The 27841-nt window shown below is 40.6% G+C and overlaps 1 protein-coding gene across 1 annotated transcript in view; it reads right to left on the reverse strand.

Moving 5' to 3' along the window:
* Nucleotides 1–27841, reverse strand: part of LOC115075411 (neuronal acetylcholine receptor subunit alpha-7-like) — a 147833-nt gene that overhangs the window by 41954 nt on the left and 78038 nt on the right. The window contains 2 exon segments of the mRNA XM_029575758.1: nt 15573–15682; nt 23842–23886. Coding sequence (XP_029431618.1) covers nt 15573–15682; nt 23842–23886 — 155 coding nt within the window.

A 27841-nucleotide genomic window follows, 5' to 3' on the forward strand; every position in this document is an offset into this window, starting at 1 on the left:
AACCCTTTAAATTGACCTCCCCCACCCTCCCGACACCCCCAAAACCTTTTAACATTACCTGGTGGTCCAGGGGGGCCTCGGGGGACGATTTCCCGTTCCCAGGCATCAGCTGTGCTAAAATAAAATGGCGCCGATGCCCCTTTGCCCTTACCTTAGGGGCTGATGAGTAAAGATGGCCGGCGCCATCTTTAAAGATGGCGCCGGCCATCCAGTGCTCCTACTATGTGACAGGGGCCGGCCAATGGCACGGATACCCTGTCACATGGTAAGGGCAAAGGGGCATCGGCGCCATTTTTTTTAGCGCAGCTGATGCCTGGGAACGGGAAATCGTCCCCCGAGGCCTCCCTGGACCACCAGGTAATGTTAAAAGGTTTTGGGGGGGTGGGGGGGGTGGGGGAGGCTAAGGGGGGGTCGATTTAAAGGGTCAGGTGGGGTTTTTTTTATCGGGCCATCGGCGCCATTTTAATTAGTGGCAGCCAAAATGGCGCCGATGGCCCGAGAGCAGGAGATCGCACCGGGACCCCCCCATTGGACCACCAGGTAATTTAACATTTTGGGGGGGGGTTCGGGAGGATGGGGGAGGGTAAGGAATTGGTTTTAAAGGGTCGGGGTAGGTTTAGGGGTTGTTTTGGTGTGCCGGTTTCCCTGCCCTCCCCAAATAATTCCTGTGCCCTATTTAACGATTTAGGACGATTTATGACGATAAATCGGGGGCATTTATATTGTATCGTGCACTCTGACGATTTAGGACGATTTTAAAATTATCTGACGATAATTTTAATCGTTCAAAAACGATTCACATCCCTAATACTAACTGCACTAACCACATCCTCTGGCAACAAATTCCAGAGTTTAATTGTGCGTTGAGTAAAAAAGAACTTTCTCCAATTAGTTTTAAATGTGCCCAATGCTAACTTCATGGAGTGCCCCCTAGTCTTTCTATTATCCAAAGAGTAAATAACTGATTCACATCTACCCATTCTAGACCTCTCATGATTTTAAACATCTCTATCATATCCCCCCTCAGCCGTCTCTTCTCCAAGCTGAAAAGTCCTAACCTCTTTAGCCTTTCCTCATAGGGGAGCTGTTCCATTCCCCTTATCATTTTGGTAGCCCTTCTCTGTACCTTCTCCATCGCAATTATATCTTTTTTGAGATGCGGCGACCAGAATTGTACACAGTATTCAAGGTGCGGTCTCACCATGGAGGCATTATGATATTTTCCGTTTTATTCACCATTCCCTTTCTAATAATTCCCAACATTCTGTTTGCTTTTTTGACTGCCGCAGCACCCTGAACCGACGATTTCAATGTGTTATCCACTAGGACGCCTAGATCTCTTTCTTGGGTTGTAGCACCTAATATGGAACCCAATATTGTGTAATTATAGCATGGGTTATTTTTCCCTATATGCATCACCTTGCACTTATCCACATTAAATTTCATCTGCCATTTGGATGACCAATTTTCCAGTCTCACAAGGTCTTCCTGCAATTTATCACAATCTGCTTGTGATTTAACTACTCTGAACAATTTTGTGTCATCTGCAAATCTGATTAGCTCACTCGTCGTATTTCTTTCCAGATCATTTATAAATATATTGAAAAGTAAGGGTCCCAATACAGATCCCTGAGGCACTCCACTGTCCACTCCCTTCCACTGAGAAAATTATCCATTTAATCCTACTCTCTGTTTCCTGTCTTTTAGCCAGTTTGCAATCCACGAAAGGACATCGCCACCTATCCCATGACTTTTTACTTTTCCTAGAAGCCTCTCATGAGGAACTTTGTCAAACGCCTTCTGAAAATCCAAGTATACTACATCTACCGGTTCACCTTTATCCACATGTTTATTAATTCCTTCAAAAATGTGAAGCAGATTTGTGAGGCAAGACTTGCCTTCGGTAAAGCCATGCTGACTTTGTTCCATTAAACCATGCCTTTCTATATGTTCTGTGATTTTGATGTTTAGAACACTTTCCACTATTTTTCCTGGCACTGAAGTCAGGCTAACTGGTCTGTAGTTTCCCGGATCGCCCCTGGAGGATAGCAAATGTAACATTTGCTATCCTCCAGTCTTCAGGTACAATGGATGATTTTAATGATAGGTTACAAATTTTTACTAATAGGTCTGAAATTTCATTTTTTAGTTCCTTCAGAACTCTGGGGTGTATACCATCCGGTCCAGGTGATTTACTACTCTTCAGTTTGTCAATCAGTCCTACCACATCTTCTAGGTTCACAGTGATTTGATTCAGTCCATCTGAATCATTACCCATGAAAACCTTCTCCATTACGGGGTACCTCCCCAACATCCTCTTCAGTAAACACCGAAGCAAAGAAATCATTTAATCTTTCTGCGATGGCCTTATCTTCTCTAAGTGCCCCTTTAACCCCTCGATCATCTAACGGTCCAACTGACTCCCTCACAGGCTTTCTGCTTCGGATATATTTTAAAAAGTTTTTACTGTGAGTTTTTCCTTCTGTAGCCAACTTCTTTTCAAATTCTCTCTTAGCCTGTCTTATCAATGTCTTACATTTAACTTGCCAGCATTTATGCTTTATCCTATTTTCTTCTGTTGGATCCTTCTTCCAATTTTGAAATGAAGATCATTTGGCTAAAATAGCTTCTTTCACCTCCCCTTTTAACCATGCCGGTAATCGTTTTGCCTTCTTTCCACCTTTCTTAATGTGTGGAATACATCTGGACTGTGCTTCTAGAATGGTATTTTTAAACAATGACCACGCCTCTTGGACATTTTTTACTTTTGTAGCTGCTCCTTTCAAATTTTTTCTAACAATGTTTCTCATTTTATCAAAGTTTCCCTTTTGAAAGTGTAGCACGAGAGCCGTGGATTTGCACACTGTTCCTCTTCCAGTCATTAAATCAAATTTGATCATATTATGATCACTATTGTCAAGTGGCCCCACCACCGTTACATCTCTCACCAAGTCCTGTGCTCCACTGAGAATTAGATCTAAAATTGCTCCCTCTCTCGTCGGTTCCTGAACCAATTGCTCCATAAAGCTGTCATTCCATTTATTCTCTCTAGCATCGGGACGATGATACATTTACCCAGTCAATATTGGGGTAATTGAAGTCTCCTATTATTACTGCACTACCAATTTGGTTAGCTTTCCTAATTTCTCTTAGCATTTCACTTTCCGTCTCACCATCTTGACCAGGTGGACGGTAGTATACTCCTATCACTATAGTCTTCCCCGACATTCAAGGGATTTCTACCCATAAAGATTCAATTTTGTATTTAGTCTCATGCAGGATGCTTATCCTGTTGGATGCTATGCCATACTGGACATAAAGTGCCACACCTCCTCCCGGGTGCTCCTCTCTGTCATTGCGATATAATTTGTACCCCGGTATAGCACTGTCCCATTGGTTATCCTCTTTCCACCATGTCTCTGAGGTGCCAATTATGTTTGTTTTATTTTTATTTTCCCTGTCCAGCAAGAACTACCACTCCCTCATTCCCTCTGAGCCCAGACTTATCCAGCATCTCACCTGACCACATTTTGAACCCACAGACTTGATGCCAGGAAAGAAATCCCCAGGATCAGGGCTTTTTTTTAAATTTTATGCATCTCTAACAAAGGTTACATTACTTTAGCTCATTTGATTAAAAAAAAAATGCATGAGAAAAATTAGCAAGCAAACCCATATTTAGAAATTCCAAGAAATACTTAACCTTTGAAAAGGGAAATGAGGGTAATAAAGGGCGGGAGCGTTTTTTAATTAAGATTTTTATTTGAATCTGCATGTCATACATAGACAAGAATATGTGTGTAACTTAACTTGAGTAATGTTTTCCTACACAGGCAATTTTCTAACTCTCCACACTAAGATAAAGACCATGCATATTCTTAAAGGGAAAGTGCACACCTAATTTGGCTTTGAGCCATGCCACAGGTACAAAGTTTGCATGGTCACTTGCACCTGTTTTTCTGCAAGTAGAATTTTCCTTTATGAAGGCTTGAAAATGCCATCTGTCTGTGAAGTTTTCTTCCCCTGACTTACATCCACCCCCAGGAATGTGTCCTTAAAGTATGTATGTGGCAAACTGTTAGCTTTGCTTTGGAAACCAATCTCTGTCCAAATCCAGCTTATTTAATTACACACCTGACAAATTCCTTGGTCCAAGTGAATCAATAAACAGAAATACAAAAAATACAATGGCAAAATAAGACTAGCAATATAAAATAGAATTTTACAAGCATAAAACAAAGACAATAAAATGCTGAATCAACCCATTTATTAATAGGATCAATACTCTTGAGGAAAAATGGCGGTTTGAATCCCTGAAATGAGGACCTGATAGCCCTTCTTGTCCCTAATTATTGTCCTCAGTTATCAGTTTCCCCTGATGGAGTTAAATTGAAAAAGTGAATAAAGTAATACTGTGGACTTGCGTATGTTATCTAACTCAAACCAGACGGTGTACAGAACCTGTATCCACCACCCGGATTGACCTCTCATTCACCCTCTTTATGCATTTATCAAGTGCTATGCTAACAACCTAACATCTAAAACAGTTTCTGTGTATTTCAACTGTGATCAGAAGCCCTTAAAAATGGCACGGAAACAAGTACCTACTGGTTAGAGAAGAAACAAAAAGAACAAAAGCCCTGACATCATGTTTTGTGGCTGGACTGCATCAGGAGGGATAAAGAAATCAGAAAACGTATCTGTCTCTCATTTTTTTGTACTTGATCATTTGGTTGAGACAGTGTCAGCACTCTCTGTTCTTAGGAGTTAAATTGAAACTGGGTTCTCACAGGACAGAAACTAGTGCAGCCTATTGTTTAACTACCAAAGGCCTGAGAGAAGAGCTATGTCTTTAACAATGTCTTTAAAAGAATTAGATCTGTGGCCAAGTAAAACGTCCCTTGGAAGGGAATTCAATAATTCTGGAACAGAACAAAAGAACGCCTGAGATTGGATATGGGTCAGTACTACCCATTTTCACAGGAGGACCGGTCAAGTACCCTTCATTGGAAGAACAGAAAGGAGGTGCAAGAACATTGATGGATAATCTGGCAGAGAGAGATTCTGGGGCCAGGCCATCAGTGGCTTTAAAGGCGAGCAGAAGCTTGAAATTAACCTGATGGAAAACTGACAGCCATTGCTGGGCTCTTTAAAACCCAATTCACCTATTACCTGAGATCAGTCTGGTCAATGACAAATAACACAATTAAAATCAGTGAAAAGCAAGTCATCCTTTTTTCAATTTTCTCTCGCACATACGGTCTATTTCTGGTGCTATTGTATTTGAAGTGTGTTTTATGCGCTTGCTATTGCTGACATTAATAGAAACTAAATATAAAAAAAATAAATGTTGATGATTGTGGGAAATTATTCTTGGCTATAATAAATTAGATTTACTTAATACAGCTGAGGGAACAAATTTTAAACTGAAAACAGGGCATAAGACCAATGCTATATAGCGCCTCGTAGGTCTCCATGTTATTTACGGAACATTTCAAGTCTGCCATTAATAAACTGGAGTAATAATTGCGATGCCAAAACTGGGCACAACAAACTATCTTGACAGGCAGTATGGTCAGCTGCAGCATGTAGCAGAATTAATGCCAAATGATTTAACGTCAAATATTTTACCAACAGGAATCACTCGGACACAGTGCTCTGGAGATTAGATGTGGAAGGCTCAGAGAAAAACATATGCCTGCAAGAAACAATGGATAGGTGATCCAGTTTGGATTCAAACCAAACGCAGATTCACATGTATTCATGTATTCAGAGTATACTTCCAAAAATCTGTCACTACTTTTTAATACTTCCAATAGTTAGAATCTGGAAATGTCTGCATAACTCTGAATTAGCCAATTAAATCTGTCTTTTTCAAAATTAAACAAAACTGGATATCAAATTGAATCAAAGATAAATCTGATTATCCATGGAAATCTGTATCAAATATTTGCAGATTCAAACCTGCATTTAAGTCAGGTTGGAAGCAGTCCACTCATCCCCTAGAAGAAACCACATCCTCACTATCATGTCACTATTAATATAACCTATTCTAAAATATATATATATATATATATATATATATATATATATATATATATATATATATATATATAAATTTTTATAACACCTTATTTTTAACTTTATAGGACATCAATGAATATAGGGCCCTATTTATTAAGCAATTCCCTCATAGGGAATTGCTTAATAAATAGGGTACTTGCCAGGTTCTTATGGCCTGGATTGGCCACTGTTGGAGATAGGATGCTGGGCTTGATGGACCCTTGGTCTGACCCAGTATGGCATGTTCTTATGTTCTTTTGTTCTTAAAACCATTAGTAAATAAGCCCAATAGATAGTTAAGTGGCACTAATGCAATTAAAACAGCCAGCCTGGTGTGTTTCATGGCCTGATTCCCCCACCCTCCAGGGACAGAAAGGTGGGCCTATTGGCGCGAGCCCCTGCCTCTCCCCCCACAAAATCCCTTCAAACATTTAGGAAAAGTTAGAGAAAAGAGGCAGATCCGTGCTCCTCCACTGTTATGAGTAAAAATGTACTTACCTGTGGCCCTCATCCACCCTCCCCCTCCCTCGCAAGCCCACCCCCAACCCTAATGTCCTCCCATCATCTTCGGAAACCTGATGCGCTGCCAGGATTACAGTATAGTCATAGCTTCCAGCATTTCCCTGACAATATGCTAAACAGCAGTGGCCTTTTGTAGTTTATTGTGTCATTTCAGATTGTAAACCGCAGAAAGCAAAACTATAAATGTTTTTAATATTTTAATGTCATTTTTAAATGACAGCACATTCCTGGCAACTAAGGACTGTCCATTAGGGATGTGCAATTGTTTTAAATGAAATTAAAATTAAATTAAAAATTTAATTAAATTAAAATTTAATTAAATTAAAAATTAAATTAAAAATTGTCTATTTTGTCTCATTTCAAGAGTGCTATGAAATGAAATTAAAAATGCCAAAGTTTTGGAATATTTGGTATTTCGTGTTATTGCGCATGAATGGGGCTTAGTGCGCACTAACTGTATGTTAATGCGCACTAACTGAAAATGTTACCGATAAGTTAAAAAGTTTCAATTAGGGAGTAGTTTGTTAGCTGGAGGTATGGTTCTGCATTCCCATTGGCTGTCTCCTTCGTTATTTGTTTGTGCTACCAAGATTGCAAGGTCATGTTTGTGGGGGGATGGCCAGTGCCTGGTGTAACAATTAATGTAATAATAGCTTCAAGTTCTAGTCAGTAAAGCATGTAATGCAAATGCATATTTTGAATTTGTCAGTCCTTTGTATTTTACGAACAGGGCCCTGGTATTTTGGGATATGCATAATTTGAATTCCCCTGCTGTGTGTAGGGGTGACTGGTGAGAGAGGGAGTGATTGGAGTGACTTATCGGGTAACGGGTGGGAGAGAGACTGGTTGGGATGGTGACTGGTGAGAGAGAGGCAGCATGGTGTGTGTGTGGGGAAGGGTGACTGGTGAGTGACTCTCCCACCAGTCTCCCTCCCACCAGTCACCCCAGTCAATCTGCCTCTCACCAGTCACCCCCATCGCACCAGGCTCCCTCTCTCTCACCAGTCACCACTTCAACCAGTCTCTTTCACACCAGTTACCCCAGTCACTCCCCCCCTCTCACCAGTCACCCCCCCCCCCCCCCACATACACACACCAGGCTGCCTCTCTCTCACCAGTCAACACCCCATCCAATCTCATTCCCACCTGTCACGCCATACAGTTACCCTAGTCACTCCCCTCTCACCAGTCACCCCCATACACACCAAGGAAATTCAAATTATGCATATCCCAAAATACCAGGGCCCTGTTCGTAAAATACATAGGACTGGCAAATTCAGAATATGCATTTGCATTACATGCTTTGCTGACTAGAACTTGATGCTATTATTACATCTATTGTTTATTTACACCAGGCACTGGTCATCCTCCCACAAACACCACCTTGCAATCTTGACAGCACCTCCCTTCCAGTTAGTCTTTAATCCAGCTCCTTCCACCTCCCCTCCCCCTCCCCTCTCTCTCTTTCCTAGACCCCCCTCTCTCTACGCACTTATAAAGAATTCTCAGTTAAATGCCATAAGCCAAGCTCACGTTATTCGCTTTAAGTTAAGTTCTAATTTTCGCATTTATAATTAGTTCTTGTCAATCGTATATATGAAGAGTTCTCTATAACGTGTTATTAAGCTAAGTCCATGTTTTAATGTAAACCGATGTGATACTCACAGTGTATGTTGGTATATAAAAAAACCTTAAATAAATAAATAAATAAATACATAAGTAACTAAGGAGACATCCACTGGGAATGCAGAACCATACTTTTACCTAAAAAACTGTTACACAATTGATACTTTTTAACTTATAAGTAACATTTTCAGTTAGTGCACATTAATTATACATGGTAGCCCATGGAAAAGTAGCCCACCTCCAATACCAGTGCATTGGAGGCAGGCTGCTTTTCCATGGCCACCCTGTAGTTCAAAGGGGGTTTATTTCTGATTTCCCTTTTCAGAGTTAGTGCGCGCTAACATCCAGCTAGTTCTGCTAAGTCCTGTTAGTGTACACTAACTCTGAACTTAGGGAAATCCGCAATAAATACCTACCAAACATTTTAAAAATGAAATCAGACAAAGACACAAAACAAAAATGGTATAAAAAATAACAAAACCCTCCACACTCCTCAACTGTTGACCTCCAACTCAAGTGTGGAACCTTGAAATAATGCCATAGGAGAAGAGATACAGTAAAATGTAAATTGCCTGCATATGGGCATAATTATTTCTCTGTTTTATAATTGTGTCTGCTCTCTAGAAACTTTTAAAAATTATTCTCTGATGCAGGCAATTTGCGAAACTTGGCCATTTGGATTACTTTTAAAAGCTGTATTTCTTGTTTTTCAGTTGTGTTATGTTTTTTTATGATATAATATGTTGGTTTTTTTTTAAACCGATAGCTTTTCCCCTTACACTTCACCATCAGAAAAGTGGAAAATGAGAAGCCAATTCAAACAAAATAGCTCCAGCAAGAAAAGACCTGCTAACAGTTTGAAATTGCCTGGATGTATATTGCTGCTACTACTACTACTTAACATTTCTCTAGCGCTACACAATAGATACAGTGCTGTACAAACAACACACAAAAAAGTCAGTCCCTTCTTAACAGAGCTTGCAATCTAATAAGACAAACATACAGGACAAGAGATTTGGGGCATTTCATAAAGATAATGGTTAAAAAAGAAAAGAAAGTTAATTAACGAGGCTAAAAGCAGACAATCAGGCCTAAGATTTAAAAGCAGCCTCAAAAAGACAGGTCTTTAGACGGGATTTAAACACAGCAAGAGAGGGAGATGATGCATCAGTTCAGGAAGACTATGCCAAGCACATGGTGCAGCCAGGTGGAAAGCACAAAGTCAGGAATTAGTGGTAGAGCAGGGCAGCACAGAGAGAAATGACTTGTCTGATGAGTGGAGTGCACGAGGAGGGGTGTAGAGAGAAGAGAGGAGGGGTGGTGAGGAGCTGCAGAGTGAAGGCATTTGCAGGTGAACGTATGTGGAAGTCAATGCAGTGACTTCAGAAGAGGGGTTATATGGGTGTAACAACTTTAGCAAAAGATTTAGGTTAGATTGTAATGGAGAGGGATAGCTTGCTGGGAACTTGTGAGAAGCAGGTTGCTGTAGTCTAAGTGGGAGGAGATGAGAGAGTGGATAAGGATTCTGGTAGCATGATCAGAAAGGAAAGTATGAATTTTGGCAATGTTATAGAGAAAAAAAAGGCCTGTTTTGTGTTGTTTTTTAAAAGAGTTTTGGATATGCTAAAGAAAAGGAGAAAGGAGTCAAAGATGACTTCTAGGTTACAGGCTGAGGAGACCAGGAGGATGACCGTGTTTTCCACAAAAATAGAGGAGAAAGAGGGGAAGGGAGGTGGGCTTGGAGTGAAAGATAAGGAGCATATTGAATTTAAGATGGTGGTGGGTCATCCAGGCATCCAGACAAGTAAGCCAAGATTCAGGACTAGATTTCTGGTGAGATTTCTGGTGTAGAAAGGTAAATCTGGGAGTAGTCAGCATAAAAATAGTATTGAAAGCCATGAGAGGAAATCAGAGTACCAAGGGAATTGTATATAGTGAGAAAATAAGAGGGTACAGGAACACAACCCTGAGGCATAGCAATTGATAGTGGAGGAGGGACCACCAGAGGACTCACTAAAAGTGAGATGGGAGAGATAAGAAGAGAACCAAAACAGGACAGAGTCCCAAAATCCAAGGGAGGGCAGAGTAGCAAGGAGTAGGTGGTGATCAGCAGTGTAAAAAGCAGCAGATAGGTCAAGGAGGCTAAGAACAAACTAAAGACCTTTATCTTTAGATGTCATTGGAAAGTTTGGCAAAGGCTGTTTCAGTTGAATGTAGAGTATGAAAATCAGACTGGTTTGAGATGTAAGAAAGTCAAGATAGTGGCGATGAACAGCACATTTAAGTAGTTTGGAGGTAAAAGGGAGAAGGGATATGGAACGATAATTAGCAGGAAAGGCAGGATCCAGTTAGGGTTTTTTAAGGAGTGGTATGTTCACAGCGTGTTTGAAGGCAGCAGGAACAGTGGCAGTGGCGAGTGATAGATTGAGGATGTGACAGATAGAAGGGATGACTACAGTGGAGATGGAGCTGAGGAATCAAATGGGGACAGGGTTAGAGGAACAAGTAGTGAGTTTGGGGGAAGAGAGAAGATGAGCAGTTTCCTCCACTGGGACTTCAGGAAAGGAGGAGAGAGTGGCAGAGGCTAGGGGAAGGATAGAGGAAAGAAAGAGAAAGAGAGGTAGAGCTATACAATATCTATTCTTATAAATCAACACACCTTCATTTAGTTGCTGTCCCTCCCTGACAGGGGCGGATTGCTTCCGGGCCCTCCGCTGCACCACCAGAGGGGCGTCGGGAGGGTGGCATTGGGGGGAGGCAGGGCGAGTCGAGTGCTGGCTGCCTGCCACGGCGCCCCCTAAGTCTTGGTGCCTGGGTTCTGGCTGCGCCGATCTTCCTTTCTTTGGCCACGTGATCAGCTAGACCGGCTGTGTGTATGTGAGATGTGGTGTGTATGTAGTGAGTATGTGAGAAAGGAATGGTGCTTCTGTCTGTGTGTGTGTGTATGTGATATGTATGTGAGAAAGCAATATGCCAGTTTAAAAAAATGAAATGTGATAATACATATACCTTAACTTTTGTACTGGTAGCGCAACTTTTGAAAAGTTGGATGAAAGATGAAATTACTGAATTTTAAGCATCCCTCTTCTGGAAAATAAAATTTAACAAATGGGTAGAGACAAATACTAAAGCAAAAAAAAATTTAAAGTATTTAAAATGTTCATCTCAGCAAAATCATAAATTTAAGATACGGATGCCAGGTGGGGGTTTTTTTTTTAAAGCATAATTTAAGCATGAAGACTAGAATAGTTCCAATCTGAAACGGTTTTGCTTTTTTTTTTTTTTTTAAGCCTTTAGAAAATGTATATTTTTAAATGACTAAGACTGGAATCTTCCCATTTAAAAGGGAAGCTGACTAAGGATGTCTTTCTGTTCCTATCTCCCACATGAATAATCATACCATATGTGCTTGTGTGTGTGTGAGAGAAAGAGACTGGTTGAGGAGATGATTGGTGTGTGAGAGACAGAAACTGGTCCTGAGGGTGTGACTGGTGTGTGTGTGAGAGAGAGAAGAGACTGGTTGTGGACCCTAAGGAAGAGGACTGTGAGGACAGCTTTAGCAGCTACTGCTGCTTCTGGTGTGGCCTACAAGGGAAAGGAATAGGAGAACTGCTGGAGACGTTAAGTAAAGGTGGCTTTTTAAGTTCATTTTTCTTGATTGACTACCATTTTAATTATTGGGTAGTACGTGATGCTGTTTGAAATATTTTATTGGTGTTTGGAGAATTTTAAATACATTTTATGAGTTTTTAATTGTTGGATATTATTCTGTTCATAGTTGTTGTGAAACATTATTCTGCTTATTAGTATAGTTATACAATTATTTCTGTGTTGGAATCTGTAGCTGCTTGGCTAGTTCTGTTTCTTAATAGGAGGTGTATTGGTGTTTAGGGCCTGATTTATATTTGTAATGTTGCTTTTTCATAGTAGGGTTGTTACTGTTTGAGTGCATTCCATAATACACGTGTAACTATGTGCGGATTAGTTTATGTGCATTACTGCAGATCCTGGTAGTAGTTATGTCGGTTCTGTGTATGTGGACCGAGGTGAGGTATTTTACTGTATCAGTCTTATTTGTTTTATTTTCTCAAGAGAACATGCAATAGTGATAAACTGCTGTCTTTTCATGAGTAGGGCCTGGTAGTTGGAGTTTGTGTTGCTATTACTGAGATGACACTAGAACCAGAATATATTTTTTGTAAGGTGAGTTGTACGGGGAATGTCATAATTCTGCTTTACATCCATAATTGTGGGTCAGGGGGGGTTCCTGTGGATGCAAACTGTACTTTTACATTTAGCCCTATGATGGTCATGTGTTCAGTGTGTCACACATGTAAGAGAAATCAGTCAGGTGTGTCCCGACAGAAAAAAGGTTGAGAACCACTGTGCTAGTGAACAACTAATTCATGACCATCTCAAGGTGACTGGAATTAAAGTTCCCAGGTATGGAGAACCGGGGATTTTTTTCTATCCTTATTAGTTTTAATTATTGATTATTATTTGATATCTGTTGTTTTTGAAATATTTTATTGGTGTTAGGGAAATTTTCAAAAATTTGTATATGAGTTAAATTACTGGAGGTTCTATTCATCAGCAGTTTTGAAATATATATTTTTAGTATGATTTTCCTATTGTGATTGATGTTTTATAGTTCTTGATTTTATTAGAAACATAGAAATGACATAGAAACATAGAAATGACGGCAGAAGAAGACCAATCGGTCCATCCAGTCTGCCCAGCAAGCTTCACCCTTCTTTTTTCTCTTACTTATCTGTTTCTCTTGGCTCTTAGTAACCTTAGGTTCTATTTCCCTTTCACCCCCACTATTAATGTAGAGAGCAGTGATGGAGCTGCTTCCAAGTGAAATGTTAAGTTTGATTAGTTGGGTAAGCGGCAGCATAGTTCTCTGCCGTTGAAGCAGAGATATGCGTGAAGTATTAGTTTTTCTTCTCCCCTGCCGTTGAAGCAGGGAGCTATGCTGGATATGCATTGAAAGTGAAGTATGCCTTGAAAGTCACATTAACTATCATCAAATATTGAAAAGCCTAATAATTGGTAATACCTATAGCCCATGAACCCATCCTGGTTTTTTTTGGTTTTTTTTCTTTTTTTTTAATGGGGAGATGGCAGCCCTCCATCCTTCCGCTCCGTGAAGGTGGAAACCCAAACCACTGGCCACCTGGCATCCCGCTCCGTGAAAGGCCTCTGTGCTACTGCCCGCTCTGTGCAGTGTTTTTGCTGCCTGCTCTTTATACGCGTCCTCTAGACCTGATAAATATGAGGAATATTGTTTTATATGAGGAATGATGATATTTTCTGTTTTTCCATTGCTGCATTACATACAGTCTAAATTGTTGTGATTTCCAGTTTAGTTTGTCTGTGCATTTCTGTGTATATTTTATGGTCCCTTTATTTATTTATTTTATTTATTTATTTATTGTTTTTGTTATACCGAGTTTCATGATAGGCATCACATCAACCCGGTTTACAAATAACAAGGAGTGTAAAGCATAACGTAACGTAAAAAACAATATTTTCAATAAGAACCTTGAACTTTAAATACAGTGAATCAGAAAAGGGAGAGGGAAAGTTACAAAAAACAAGGAAAATAAACTTGGGATGGAAAGGGGAGAAATTGAACAGCACAATATTTACATTCAGCCTATTGATACATTAGAATAGCAAGTGAAAAAAATAAGACTATGAAACGGTACATAGGTAATCAAATGAATAAATATGACAGTTGTGAATGGTAATAGTATGATAAATATTCAGCAGGAATTAGTGAGAGAGGGTTTGAGGATGGTTGATTCGTGTTTACATTCCATTATTGCATACGAGTTAGTGCTAGTGAGAGGAGGTTTTATTCAAGGGTTGGAAATGCTTTTTTGAAAAGCCAAGTTTTAGTCTTTTCCTAAATGTTAAAGAGCATGGCTCTTGTCTCAAATCAGGTGGGATCGAGTTCCAGAGAGCTGGACCTGCTGATGAGAAGGCTCTAAGACTCAGGATTTATGTTGGTAGGTTTTGGCCTTGGGAATTTGGAGTGACTCTTGTAGTGTTCCCTGATAGGCCTGGCGGAGGTGAATTTTTAAGTGGTATTTGTAGGTCAAGTTGGCGTGTGTTGTTGATAGTTTTGTATATGATGTTAATGGTTTTGTACATGATTCTATAGTGGATCGGAAGCCAATGGAGGTTTTTGAGAATAGGTGAAATGTGGTCAATTTTCCTGAATTTGTAAGGACTCTGGCTGCAGAGTTCTGAACATTAGTAAAGGTTTGGTGTAAGAAGCTGGGAGGGCCTAATAGTAATGAGTTGCAATAATCTAGTTTGGAAAAGATTATTGCTTGCAAGATTGTTCTGAAGTCCTGAGTGTGAAACAGCGGTTTTATTCTTTTCAGGATATGTAATTTGTAGAAGCAATCTTGGTGGTTTGGTTAATGAATGTTTTGAGGGTTGAGACGATTGTCTAGGATGGCTCCTAAGTCTCTTACGTGGGTTGTTTGGAAGGAGGTGGTGGGTGGTTTAGGAAGTGTGTTATTGTTTTCCGGTGATATGAGCAGGAATTCTGTTTTCGAAGCATTGAGTACAAGGTTTAGACTGTTGAGGAGAAGTTTAATTTCTAATAGCAACTGTCCCAGTATTCCATTGTTTTTGAGATTGATTCTTTTATAGGGATTACGATCTGTACGTCGTCTGCAAAAAGGAAATGTTTCAGGCTTAATTTTGTTAGTAGTTGGCAGAGTGGTAGCAGGTAGACATTGAAAAGGGTGGGTGAAAGTGATGATCCTTGCGGCACTCCTCTATTAGAAGGGTTTGTTCTGTATTTGGTGACTTACCAAATTGTATGTGTAATTGGGTACCCATGGGCCAGTATGGAGAAAAATCCCCCGGGCCACTATTTTTCCACAATCCGCCCCTGCTCCCTGATAACGGTTGAGGATAGCACTTATCTCTGTTCAAAAGTTCTATTTTTAATACATGAATTGTCATCAGCAATTCGCAATCTAAATTGTGATCAGTGAACTGGATTTAAAAAGAAAAAGAATAAGACACAAATCACTAGACTTCAAAATCATAAATCATGAATTTGGGATCTGTACATATCCAGTGCTCTCTTTCCCATCTTTCTCTCTTCCATGCCACAATACATACAGACAACAGTGTCTTCACTAGTGCATGAATTTCCCCTTTATAGAAAAAGCTAATGTAATTATCTTAAAGATGATATCTTCATCTCACTGTAAAACTGGAATTCAATTTATATTTAACACTTTCTGCTGCCTTTGATAAATTGAACAGTAATTTCCAGAATCCAGATATCTACTGAGCATTAAAAATCATTCATGACACTAGGCACATACCTGTTGTACAGAAGAATATCAGGTTTCCAAATCTGTCCATCTGGAAAACGAACATTTTTCACTCCAGGGTACTCAGACATATTCCATTGTAAATAGTAATCTGTCCAATACTGACACACACAAAAAAAAATAAGTTAATAGCATTTCTCTTTCAACACTGTCTCTGGTACTTATGTAATACCAAAAATGTGTCTTGCTGCCATTCAAAAGGTCATTACTTGGCTTCGGTGATGAAATTATTAGAAAAGGGGAATTTGGCTACCTTCAAAAGAACATTTTAGAGCAGAAAATTCTTATTTTAAGATCATAATCTAACTTTGAATTAAAGTTTATAAAAGAAATCAGAGAATTCATCAAGTTTATAAGTTAGGTTTCATGCTGTCATAAATACAAGGTTTAGGAATTGATTGCTTGTAAGTACAGTAATACTGATTGAATTTCTTCTCAAAGCTATAACAGAAAAATTATCTGATCTGGGTCAGTTGCTGCCTAGCAGTAGCCTTTTTCCTGATAAGAGGCATTTTAATGCTATTTTCAGTTCTTTCCTTTGGAGAACTGTATTCTGTATTCTGTTAGTGAATATAAATGCTGCTTCTGGCAGTGGTTTGGCTTTTAAAAATCAATCTGGTATGCACTTTTGGTGTTCAAAGCAAATGCATTCCAGTTGAAATATTGCAGTTAAAACAAATCAAAGGATGTATTTATCTAAACATTTGGTTATAAACTAGTTGAGCAATTAAACTTGCACCCCTGAAGATTTATAAGTTCTGCCTGCTAGCACTAATGATCCACAATACCATGGGGGTCAATATTCAGTGCCTTCTACTACTAAAGTGCAAAACTTTTCTAATATATTTATTTTAGCTAGATGAACCTTAAGTAGCTAGTACCCCACCATAGAGCCACATGATAAGGGCAAGTGCCATTTTGAAAGATGGCATCAAATGGCCCAGATTTAGGGGGCACTCCAGGCCCCACTAAACCCCAGGGATTTCATCTAAAGATATGGCTGGAGGAGATCAGAGGATGGGCTGGTGAAGGGAGCCACTGTCACCAGGGACTTGTGATAAAGCATGGGGGGGTCTGGGGTAGCACTACACAGCATTAAAAGTTTTTATTTTTATTTATTTATTTGTTTTTAACTGCGGGGCCACCTTGATAGTCGGTGGAGGGTGGACAGGGGTCTGCAAGACCCCAGGGGGATTTTTACAAGTTGTGGGGGTGTTTTGTGCTGCGTGGCCCTTTAATGTCAGCATAGGAGCATCGGGATGTGCGTTAATGTCCCAATACTTCTGTCAAAAAATTATCTACAATTCAGCAAATAATGCAGCTGAGTCAAGCCATGTTATTTTATTAATCATAGGATTACCTAAGCATTAGCTGTTTGGTATGCATTAGTAAATTTTATGCATGCAAATACATGCAAGACAGCTAATTTCAATAGCAGATGGAATTTTTAATAAAATATTACTGTGATATTGGTATATTGTGTGATAAACAGCATGCATGATAAATGCTATTTTTGCATGTTATAGCCTTACTGCAGCTTTTATTAACGCTCTCTATAAATTTGTATGTAAGGCAATGGAGGGTAAATTGATTTGCCTAAAGTCATAAGGAGTAACAGTGGGATTTGACCCCTGGCTTGTAGCCCCCTGCTCTAACTACTAGGCTACTCTACTATATCTCAAAATGACCCATGACATCTCTGAGCCAAGACAAATCAGTTTTATGCTGGGGATGTAACCTACGGGATATTTTGGTTTCCTCAGATTATTGGCCCACTATTTTATGCCGTCCTCATTTCTCTGGTCATTCTCCCTGTGTCCACCCTGGTTTGTCTTTAATTATAAGGTAAACATTATATTGAAAGTATCTTAATCATGGGTACCCAATATTATTACAATAGAAAAACATGTAGAGAGCCCCAGTTACCAATTAACATGCTATTTTTATATAAATTTTATCTATTGCATGACAGACAAATGACTAGTATCTAAATGGTCTTATTGAAAATTCTTACAAAACATTTTTTAATCCTCAAAATATGTAAGACATAACACCAAATTAAAACTCAATCATCTATCCACATACACACTAGTTAAAACATACTTATATAGATTATTTCAGAGCAATCCCAGCTTGCTAACACATTATTATCTAACTAACCATATCAATATTTCATAAATTAGATTTTGTTTATATTATTTCAAACCAGTTCCATTATTCTTTTCTTCAAATTACATTTAATATATTGCACACAATCCCTGTATATACAATACACTAAACTGTTGTGATTCCGGTGCGAGGGAGCGCGACCGAACCCTACCTGCTCTGGTCCCGGGATGCGGCATGGCCCGCGACGGCGCCACTGCAGCTGTGGCCTAGTTCGCGGCGCTTCCCCACGAGGGTGACGCCGCCGGAGAAGCTTGGCCCCGCCCTTTGGGCTCACGCGCACAGTGGGAGGCCCTTTTAAAGGGCCTCTGGCGCGAAACTCCGGTGCCGCCCTCAGGATGACGTCAGACGCCGAGGGGGATTTAACTCGGCGTCTGAGGTCTCCTCTGGGCCTTGCAATGTGGTCGCTCCCCGAGCTGTAAGTTGCCAGTTCCTGTGTTCCTGCTTGCCTGTTCCTGTGATCCTGCCTGCCTGTTCCTGTGTTCCTACCTGCTAGTTCCTGAGTTCCTGCCAGCCTGCTCCTTCTTCCCTGATTCTGCTTGCCTGATCTGGTGCCCTATCCTGGTCCGTCTCATCGAATCCGTTCTTCTGCTGCATGCCCTGATCCTGGTCGTCTCATGGAATCCGTCTTCTGCTGCCTGCCCTGATCCTGGTCCGTCTCTTCGAATCCGTCTTCTGCTGCCTGCCCTGACTCCGTTCCGCTCCTGGTCTCCTCTGCAGATAGCCGCTCGCCTAAGTCCCGCGGTCCGGGTCCCTACGGGCTCCTCCCGGGGGACCTTGGGCTTCCCAGTGTGAAGCCACCGTAAGTCCTAGCAGCCCGGGCTTCCGACAGCTCCTCTGGGGGGGTCTCGGGCCTTCCAGGTGAAGATTCATCTCCGGCTGCGTGCGTCCTGCCTGCCTTTCCGCCTCTCACCGGCGTTCGGCACAGGATCCACTCCCGGAGTCCAACACTAAACAGTCCCTTTGTTTACAATAACTCCCAACAAGGGCCATTTGTTTCAATTGTTCATCACCACCCACTGGTGGTTTCCTCAGGGGAATAGTTCCAAATCATTTGCCAGACTGAACGCCAGTGGTCCTCTCTAATCTTGCATCTAAGGGAGAAACTATTTTGGTTTTATAGTTGCAGGACAATTGGACCTCTTTTTCTTTTTCTGTTTTTTCAAGTTGGAATCCTCACAACTGTGAAAATTACAAAATACAAGAAGTCACTATTTTCCACTTAGCTATCCATGTGATCTACAATCCTCTCTATGACCTATGCCATTACCTTTGATATATCAGTTATATATCTGTGTGCAGACAGATATTTTCTGCTTAACAAAGATGTATCTTCATCACAGTTGCTAAAAATAACAATGATAAAAATATTTGTCAATACCATCTTTACAAATGCGGAACAACTCCATAATTGTCACTAGGTTATAAACACTATATCAGATCTATTCCAATGTAACGCCATCTTCTATTAACTGCTGATGGGGGATGTCCCCTTCCAAGAAATGCTGTGCATGCGCAGTTATCCACCATACTATTAGTACTACACCACCCGACAATCACATGACCATCTCCACCAATTAAATCCAATACACAATCTTTCAATATACCAAGGTACCACACGTTGCCATTTATCAAAACCTAATATCTATTAACACACAATATCAATCCTCAGACTTCCTCAACATTGTCGTATCTCAAATATTTTTAAAAAATGGACTACTCAACTCTCTATTTAGACTACGAATAGAGAACAAATAAAGTGTTGCTCCCACTGAGTGAGTAACCAGGAGATATCATCATCCCCTTCCATCTTAACATGGCAAATGACTAAAAATGTTACTTCTGAATAGCATGGTTACATTGGAGCCAATGCTGAATGTCTTTTAATTATGACATGTTTTTCAATATCATGTCATTCAATGGAATTTTTTTCTATGTTTTTCTTCTAATTACTCTTCAAGGAGGACTCATGTACATTTTGCTCTATTTTGCCGGCGTCAGTTCATGAGCCCGTTGACAGCCACGGGTTCAGAAACCGGGCTGATTTCAAATTATTATTTTTTTAACTTTTTTTTTAACTTTCGGGACTCTCGACTTAAGGGGAGTGGAGGGGAGGGGGTGTGGAATAGATGTACACTCCATTTACAGTAGAGAATGTATGGGAAGAGCTGGGGAAACTGAAAGTGGACAAAGCCATGGGGCCTGATGAGGTTCATCCCAGGATACTGAGGGAGCTCAGAGATGTGCTGGCGGGTCCACTGTGTGACCTGTTCAATAGATCCTAGAAATGGGAGTGGTGCCGAGTGATTGGAGAAGAGCGGTGGTGGTCCCGCTTCATAAGAGTGGGAACAGAGAAGAGGCTGGTAACTACAGACCGGTTAGCCTCACGTCGGTGGTGGGAAATGTAATGGAGTCACTGTTGAAAGAGAGAATAGTGAACTATCTACAGTCGGGAGAATTGCTGGACCAGAGGCAGCATGGATTCACCAGAGGAAGATCCTGTCAGACAAATCTGATTGACTTTTTTGACTGGGTAACCAAGGAATTGGATCGAGGAAGAGCACTCAATGTCATCTACTTGGATTTCAGCAAAGCTTTTGATGTGGTCCCGCATAGGAGACTGGTGAATAAAATGAGAAGCTTAGGAGTGAGTGCCGAGGTGGTGGCCTGGATTGCAAACTGGTTGACGGACAGAAGACAATGTGTGATGGTAAATGGAACTCTCTCTGAAGAGAGAGCGGTTTTAAGTGGTGTACGACAAGGATCGGTGTTGGACCGGTCCTGTTCAATATCTTGTGAGCGACATTGCGGACGGGATAGAAGGTAAGATTTGTCTTTTTGAGGACGACACTAAGATCTGCAACAGAGTGGACACACCTGAAGGAGTGGAGAGAATGAGATGGGATTTAAGGAAACTGGAAGAGTGGTCGAAGATATGGCAGCTGAGATTCAATACCAAGAAGTGCAAAGTCATGCATATAGGGAGTGGAAATCCGAATGAACTGTATTCGATGTGGGGGGAAAGGCTGATGTGCACGGAGCAGGAGAGGGACCTAGGGGTTATAGTGTCTAATGATATGAAGTCTGTGAAACAATGTGACAAGGCGATAGCAAAAGCCAGAAGAATGCTGGGCTGCATAGAGAGAGGAATATCAAGTAAGAAAAGGGAAGTGATTATCCCCTTGTACAGGTCCTTGGTGAGGCCTCACCTGGAGTACTGTGTTCAGTTCTGGAGACCGTATCTACAAAGGGACAGAGACAAGATGGAAGCGGTACAGAGAAGAGCAACCAGAAAGGTGGAGGGTCTTCATCAGATGTCATATGAAGAGAGATTGAAGAATCTAAATATGTACACCCTGGAGGAAAGGAGGAGCAGGGGTGATATGATTCAGACCTTCAGATACTTGAAAAACTTTAATGATCCAAAGACAACGACAAACCTTTTCCGTCAGAAAAAAATCAGTAGAACCAGAGGTCACGAGCTGAGGCTCCAGGGAGGAAGACTAAGAACCAATGTCAGGAAATATTTCTTCACGGAGAGAGTGGTGGATGCCTGGAATGCCCTTCCAGAGGAAGTGGTGAAGTCCAAAACTGTGAAGGACTTCAAAGGGGCGTGGGATAAACACTGTGGATCCATCAGGTCTAGAGGAAGTGTATAAAGAGGAGGCAGCAAAACACTGCACGGAGCGGCAGTAGCCACAGAGGCATTCACGGAGCAGGATGCCAGTGGCCAGTGGTTGGTGTTCCACCTTCACGGAGCGGAAGGATGGAGGGCTGCCATCTCCAAATAACAACAAAAAACAGGGGTGGGCAAGAGTATGTAAAATTAACGAAGAGTTCATAAGCTATAGGTATTACCAATTATTAGGCTTATTCAATATTTGTTGATAGATAATGTGGCTTTCAATGCATACTTCACTTTCAATACATATCCAACATAGCTCTCTGCTTCAACAGCAGGGGATAGGAAAACTAGTACTTCACGCATATCCAGCATAGCTCTCTGCTTCAAAGGCAGGGGAGAAGTAAAACTAATACTTCACGCATATCCAGCATAGCTCTCTGCTTCAACGGCAGGGGAGAAGTAAAACTAATAGTTCACGCATATCCAGCATAGCTCTTTGATTCAACAGCAGGGGAGGAAGACCGACACTTCACTTTCAATACATATCCAGCATAGCTCTCTGCTTTAACAGCAGGGGAGAAGAAAAACTAATACTTCACGCATATCCAGCAGTTTTACTTCTCCCTTGCCGTTGAAGCAGAGAGCTACTCTGCTTCAACGGCAAGGGAGAAGTAAAACTAATAGTTCACGCTTATCCAGCATAGCTCTCTGCTTCAACGGCAGGGGAGAAGAAAAAACAACCAATAAGGGCTGAATAAACATAGTCCTGGGTAAAACAAATAAATATGGGTGTAGCTTGCTTATTGCGGGCGGTTACTACCCCTAACTAATCAAGCTTGATATTACACTTGGATGCAGCTCCATCACTGCTCTCTGCATTAATGGTGGGGGTGAAAGGGAAATAGAACCAAAGGTTACTAGGAGCCAAGAGAAACAGATAAGTATGAGAAAAAAAGAAGTGTGAAGCTTGCTGGGCAGACTGGATGGGCCGATTGGTCTTCTTCTGCCTTCATTTCTATGTTTCTATGAGATACATATACAAATTTGCTAAATTTAGTCAAAAGGGAGGAGTTTATGAAAATGAGGGGTGTTTAATGTTGCACACAATAGCATAACATATGTTATCACATTTTAATACCAGAAATAACTACACCTTTTTTCCTAGTATTGTGCTGTACAGCAGGGGGGGAAGGGAGGAGAGGGGAATAGAGAGAGAGAGGGCCTCTAAGTGGCACCCCTATTAGTCAACTATTTATACCACTGTAGGAAGGTCAACTAGTAACTCGAAGTGAGGTTTTAATGGTGGTCTAGAGTTGGGGGGGGCAGTCTTACATGCAGAATCAGAGGTATGAACAGCACGGTACACATCCAGTGAAGATTTGATGTGATTTGGAGTGAGGAAAGGTACACAAAGATGAGATTTGTACAATGTACTCTCGCCCTAGCTTGATAGCATCAATAACCACCAATAAATGTGGTTTCACTATTGAATACACCTCCAAAGTTAACTGGATAAGTTTATCTGGCTAATTTTACTTGCCAGACTCTGTCTGAATATGGACCTCCAGATGTCCAGTTTTGATTACACACTGATGCATTTTATTATACAAAAAAACAAAAAAAATCTCTTCTTTTTCAGTTGTGCTATAGCTGTAAATGAAATAGGGAATAACAAAATGCGGAATCTTTACTATGTAAAAGCCATTGCTGATATTGCTTCTGTACACTGTAAGTGATCTTTGACTATTAATTGTTAACAGTACCTGAATACTGATTTCATTGTTCAACTCACTTTGAACTCTTTATTTGAAAAGCATCACCCAAATATACATGATGACAACTTAAAAAATAGTGGGGCAGATTTTTAAAACAGCGCACACGGGGTACATTTGTGCGCATAGTTTATAAAATCCGGGGTCGGTGCTCGCAAGGGGGTGCACATTTGTGCACCTTGCGCGCGCCGAGCCCTAGGGGGAGCCCCGATGGCTTTCCCCGTTCCCTCCAAGGCTGCTCCGATTTCGGAGATCTCGGAGGGAACTTTCTTTTCGCTCCCCCCCACCTTCCCCTCCCTTCCCCTATCTAAAACGCCTCCCAACCCTACCCTAAACCCCCCCTACCTTTGTTATCTTCTTTTATGCCTGCCTGAGGCGTGCCAATCCCTTGGCACGGCCGCTGGGCCATCCCCCGGCATGGCCGCTGTGCCAGCAGACTCGGGACTGCCCCCGGACCGCCCCGCCCCTGCCCCTTTTTCAAAGCCACGGGACATACGCGCGTCCCGGGGCTTGCATGCGCTGCCGAGCCTATGCAAAATAGGCTCGGCGTGCGCAGGGGCAGGTTTTCGGGGTTATGTTCGTAAGTTACGCGCGTAACCCTTTGAAAATCTAGCCCAGTAACTTCATGATAGAATAATTATCTTCTTTGCATTCTGCCTCGTAACTTTACATTGCAGCAATCATTCTGAAGACTTACCATTTGAAGCCAAATATTAGTTGTCAAAACTTGGTTCTTTTCATCCTGAAAAATAAATCATTCAGATGCTTAGAGTGTAATAATTAAATCTGAATGTCCAAGCAGACAATCAGAAAGACACAAACATAAACTTCAGTTTCAAGACATTTGATCTATCAGCCAGATTTAAATGTCAGGCAAAACAGCACTGTGGGACTTTTAACCCAAAAATGCTGTAGTTAAAAGTAGGAAAAATCAATGTCCCACTGCATATATTCCACATTATTTTTTTCTGTTGAATATTTTTCCCTCAACTAAGAACATTAAATCCCAATTGATACTGTTCCTCACAAAATCCCAAAAGCAGGATCCCAAAAGCAGGATCTCAAATGCTATATCTATATAAAGCGCACACTGTTAAATTAGATGATATAAGGTATAGAAAATATAGGGTGTCAGCAGGCCGGGAAATCAGTGTAAGACCACTTCTAGGGTGGTTACCTGGTCTTCTCAATCATCCACCCAAAAGAGAATCACAGGAATGTGTAGAAATGAAATTTGTTTTTTGTCTTTTTTTGAAAATGCACATAAACATACAATGTTATCTAATTTAAAGAACCCACAGTAGCTTTTTTGCAAAAACCTGCCCCATGATGTTATGAAAGGACAAAGTATAGCAGACGAAACAGAACCCTGCTGTCAGCTGGTATTCGGTTCCTGCATCAGGGGGACTTCTCTGATATTGGAGTATTCAATCTTCTTTCAACACATTTTAGATGATCCCCCGATCTTCCTTGCCTTGCTCAGTGGCCTCCTTGGCCTTCCTATCCTGCCCTTGTGGCCTTAGGGCCTTCTAGGTTTTCCTAGCCCAGCTTTGTGGCTTGTTTAGGCCTTCCTTGTTTATTGTATTCTTAGTTTAGTCCTGTCCTTGTCCAGTCCTAGTCTAGTCCTGTCCAGCCCTTGTCCAGACCAGTACTTGTCTCCAGTCCAAGCCTTGCCTTCAGTTCAAGCCCTTGTTTGCATTGCCTTCAGTACTAGTTCTGACTCTAGTCCCAGGACTTGCCTCCTGTTCAAGCTCCTGTCTCCCATCCCTGCCTGTATCCAACTCCTGCCTGCCTTCAGTACCAGCTTTGTTTTCCAGCCAAAGCCTTGCAGTTGGTTCCAGCCCATGTCTCCAGCCTTGCCTGTATCCAGTTCCTGTCTGCCAGCTTGTGTCTCCAGCCCTGCCTGTCTTTAGTCCCAGCATTGTCTCCACTTCCTGTTTTTCCTGCTGTTCCCTGTAAGGAAAGTCCTCCTGGCCGCCAGAACCTGCGGGCTTAACCCAAGGGGGAGGGAGTTGGCCAGGCAGAAGATCGTCTCCAGTCCTGTCCTGCAGTCCTGTTCTGCTCCTATAGGGGTAATCCATGAACTCAGCCTGCCAGAACAAGATTTTACCTCTTTTGTTTTGTTTCTTTTTTTATTGGTATTGATTTAGTTTCAATTAAAATGAACCAAAATAAACATCAAACAAAACTAAAAACAAATTTAAAAAGCAAACAAAATGAAAAAAAAAAGTCTTTCCATCACCTCTGCTGGTAGGTTATTACAGGCATCCACCACACTGTGAGTAAAGATGTATTTTCTCATATTTCGCCTGAACCTTTCTCCCTCCATATCATGATCTCTTGTCCTTGAAATTCAATTTGTATGGAAAATTTAAACTTCCTGTACTTTATTGAAGTCTGTCAAATGTGTTTGTTTCTAACAGATCCCCCCTTTCCCTTATTTCAGTCAGAGCACAAATTTGGGTGTTTTAAAATTTTTATCATTCCCATTTTAAAAATTGGAAAAAAAATATTGTAAATTAAAAGTTTTTGAGCCTATTATTGGTGACCGATTTTATTATCAAGCACAAACAATCGCAGATTCCTTACCAATAGTTTTCTGCTCCCACCACAAGAATACACTTTCGTAAACACAGAATATCAGGGACGAAGGATTTAAAATGCTTTGCATGAAACTTTTTATCAGAATGGTTCCTGTGTAAACTTAAGACTTTTAAAGGAATCAGCTTTTGTATAGAAAATAGTAAAATGTAAGAACTATATACTGTAATGAATGATGAGCATTAACTCTAATACTGATTGGGGGACATTCAGACAGCATAAATCGACAATGATGCAATTCTATGGTCCTTTTGGACTCCAATCCAAATATACAATAAATAGTAAAAAGCAGTGATGGCGAACTCCAGTCCTTGAGTGCCATAAACAGGCCAGGTTTCAGGATATCCACAATGAATTAGCATGAGACAGATTTCATACAATGGAGACAGTGCATGCAAATCTTTCTCATTCATATTCATTGTGGATATCCTGAAAACCTGGCCTGTTTGTGGCACTCGAGGACTGGAGTTTGACATCACTGGTATAAAGTAACTGTGGAAATCTATTTAATAAAATAAGAAAATAAACTGTATTTCCCATGGGGGGAAAAACTATTTTTAGTTTGTGTTTTATGATTGCTTATGTTGTTTATGTAATCAGTCTAGCATGATTTTATTATTATTATAGGCAGACTATAAATATTTTAAATAAATACATAATGCTATTTTTTATAAACCTAGGAAAATCTTTTTCTGAGCAATGCTGACTGCTATGCAAGTTAACTCCTTAAGGGAAAACCCATTCAGGTGAACTCCCTGGAGAGATCCATTTGGAACTCGACAAACCACTTCTAGTAATTAGATGAGATTTGGTGGTATTTTGTACTGGGGAGTCAGAGACAACATTTCATAAACAAAATCAAACAATTTATTCACCTTTAAGACCTCTGTAGAGTATGAATGTCCTCCGTAATCTGCAGTTAGGGATGCTAAAGGAGGATGAGGGAATATACAGCATGCTGTCTTCTAGGGAACTTTACTACGGTAGTATTTTACATCCAAAGATTTTTAGAAAGAAACTTTAATCCAGTTCAATTAATTTGTTACATTAATATATTCAGTAGTTAGACAAACACACTGTATGTTTTATACTCAATTATTTTGTTTAACAAAAATAATAAAAGCCATCCAAGTGTTTCCAAAACACCGTGCTGTTCTTTAAGTTACATGTGTCCTTCTGCACTTTCTCAAAGGAAAATAACTTATTGAGAATTCACTGGATTGTAATGACTATAAATCCCAAATAAAAGCTTTTTTGCATTTAAAATATAACTTGATTGCAGTGCAATGTGGGACTCCTAAGCAGCATATCATAATGAGAGCAAAGTGAAGTACCGTACTGTATTTCTGTTTGCAATTAACAAAGGGCAGGGAGCCAATAACACCAAGCTATTTGATCTATTTCTGTATACAGTCACATTAATTTATTTCGCTGTTCCTTACCTAACTAAAGCCAGCAGGTTAATCAATTCATTATATCTTATCTCATTGTTTCAGACATTCTTCATTAAATATTCTAATCCTTTTTTATGCATAAGGTTAAAACAATGGGCAACTAATTAAACTTTCTACAGCTCACTAGAGGGCACAGAACTTGCCAAGTAATGACTTTTCTGCTAATGTTAGTCATCTATTCATTTTCATTACTTTCATTTTATTTTGATTTGGAATCACATCCTAATCACATTGGACCTCAACAAACCACAAAAGATTTCTTAAGTTTGTGTGCTCTTTGACATACAAAGCAGTCATTTTAGAGATTATGGGACCTGTACAATAAAGCATAACTTGCATGTGGTAGGAAAAGTCAACCAGCACCCTTTTTTCAATCACTGGCAGCAAGACAGGAGGGAGCCCAGCTTTCTGGTGCCTTGATATTCATCTGGCCAGTGCCAGATGAGGGAGGATTTGGAATATTGCAACTCAGAAGCCCTTTATTTGTGTTTCTAGGAAAGTAGAGGGTGGACATCAAGCTGGTGGAGGGGATAATCTCCCGTGCTAATCAACACTTTCATTTTGGACTAGTTAGCATGGGGGATTTTGGAAGGTAGCTAGCGTGCATGGCATAGTTTTTTTTAGCTACCTTGCACACTACTA

This window comes from Rhinatrema bivittatum, chromosome 13 (genome assembly GCF_901001135.1).
Source record: "Rhinatrema bivittatum chromosome 13, aRhiBiv1.1, whole genome shotgun sequence".
NCBI lineage: Eukaryota > Metazoa > Chordata > Amphibia > Gymnophiona > Rhinatrematidae > Rhinatrema > Rhinatrema bivittatum.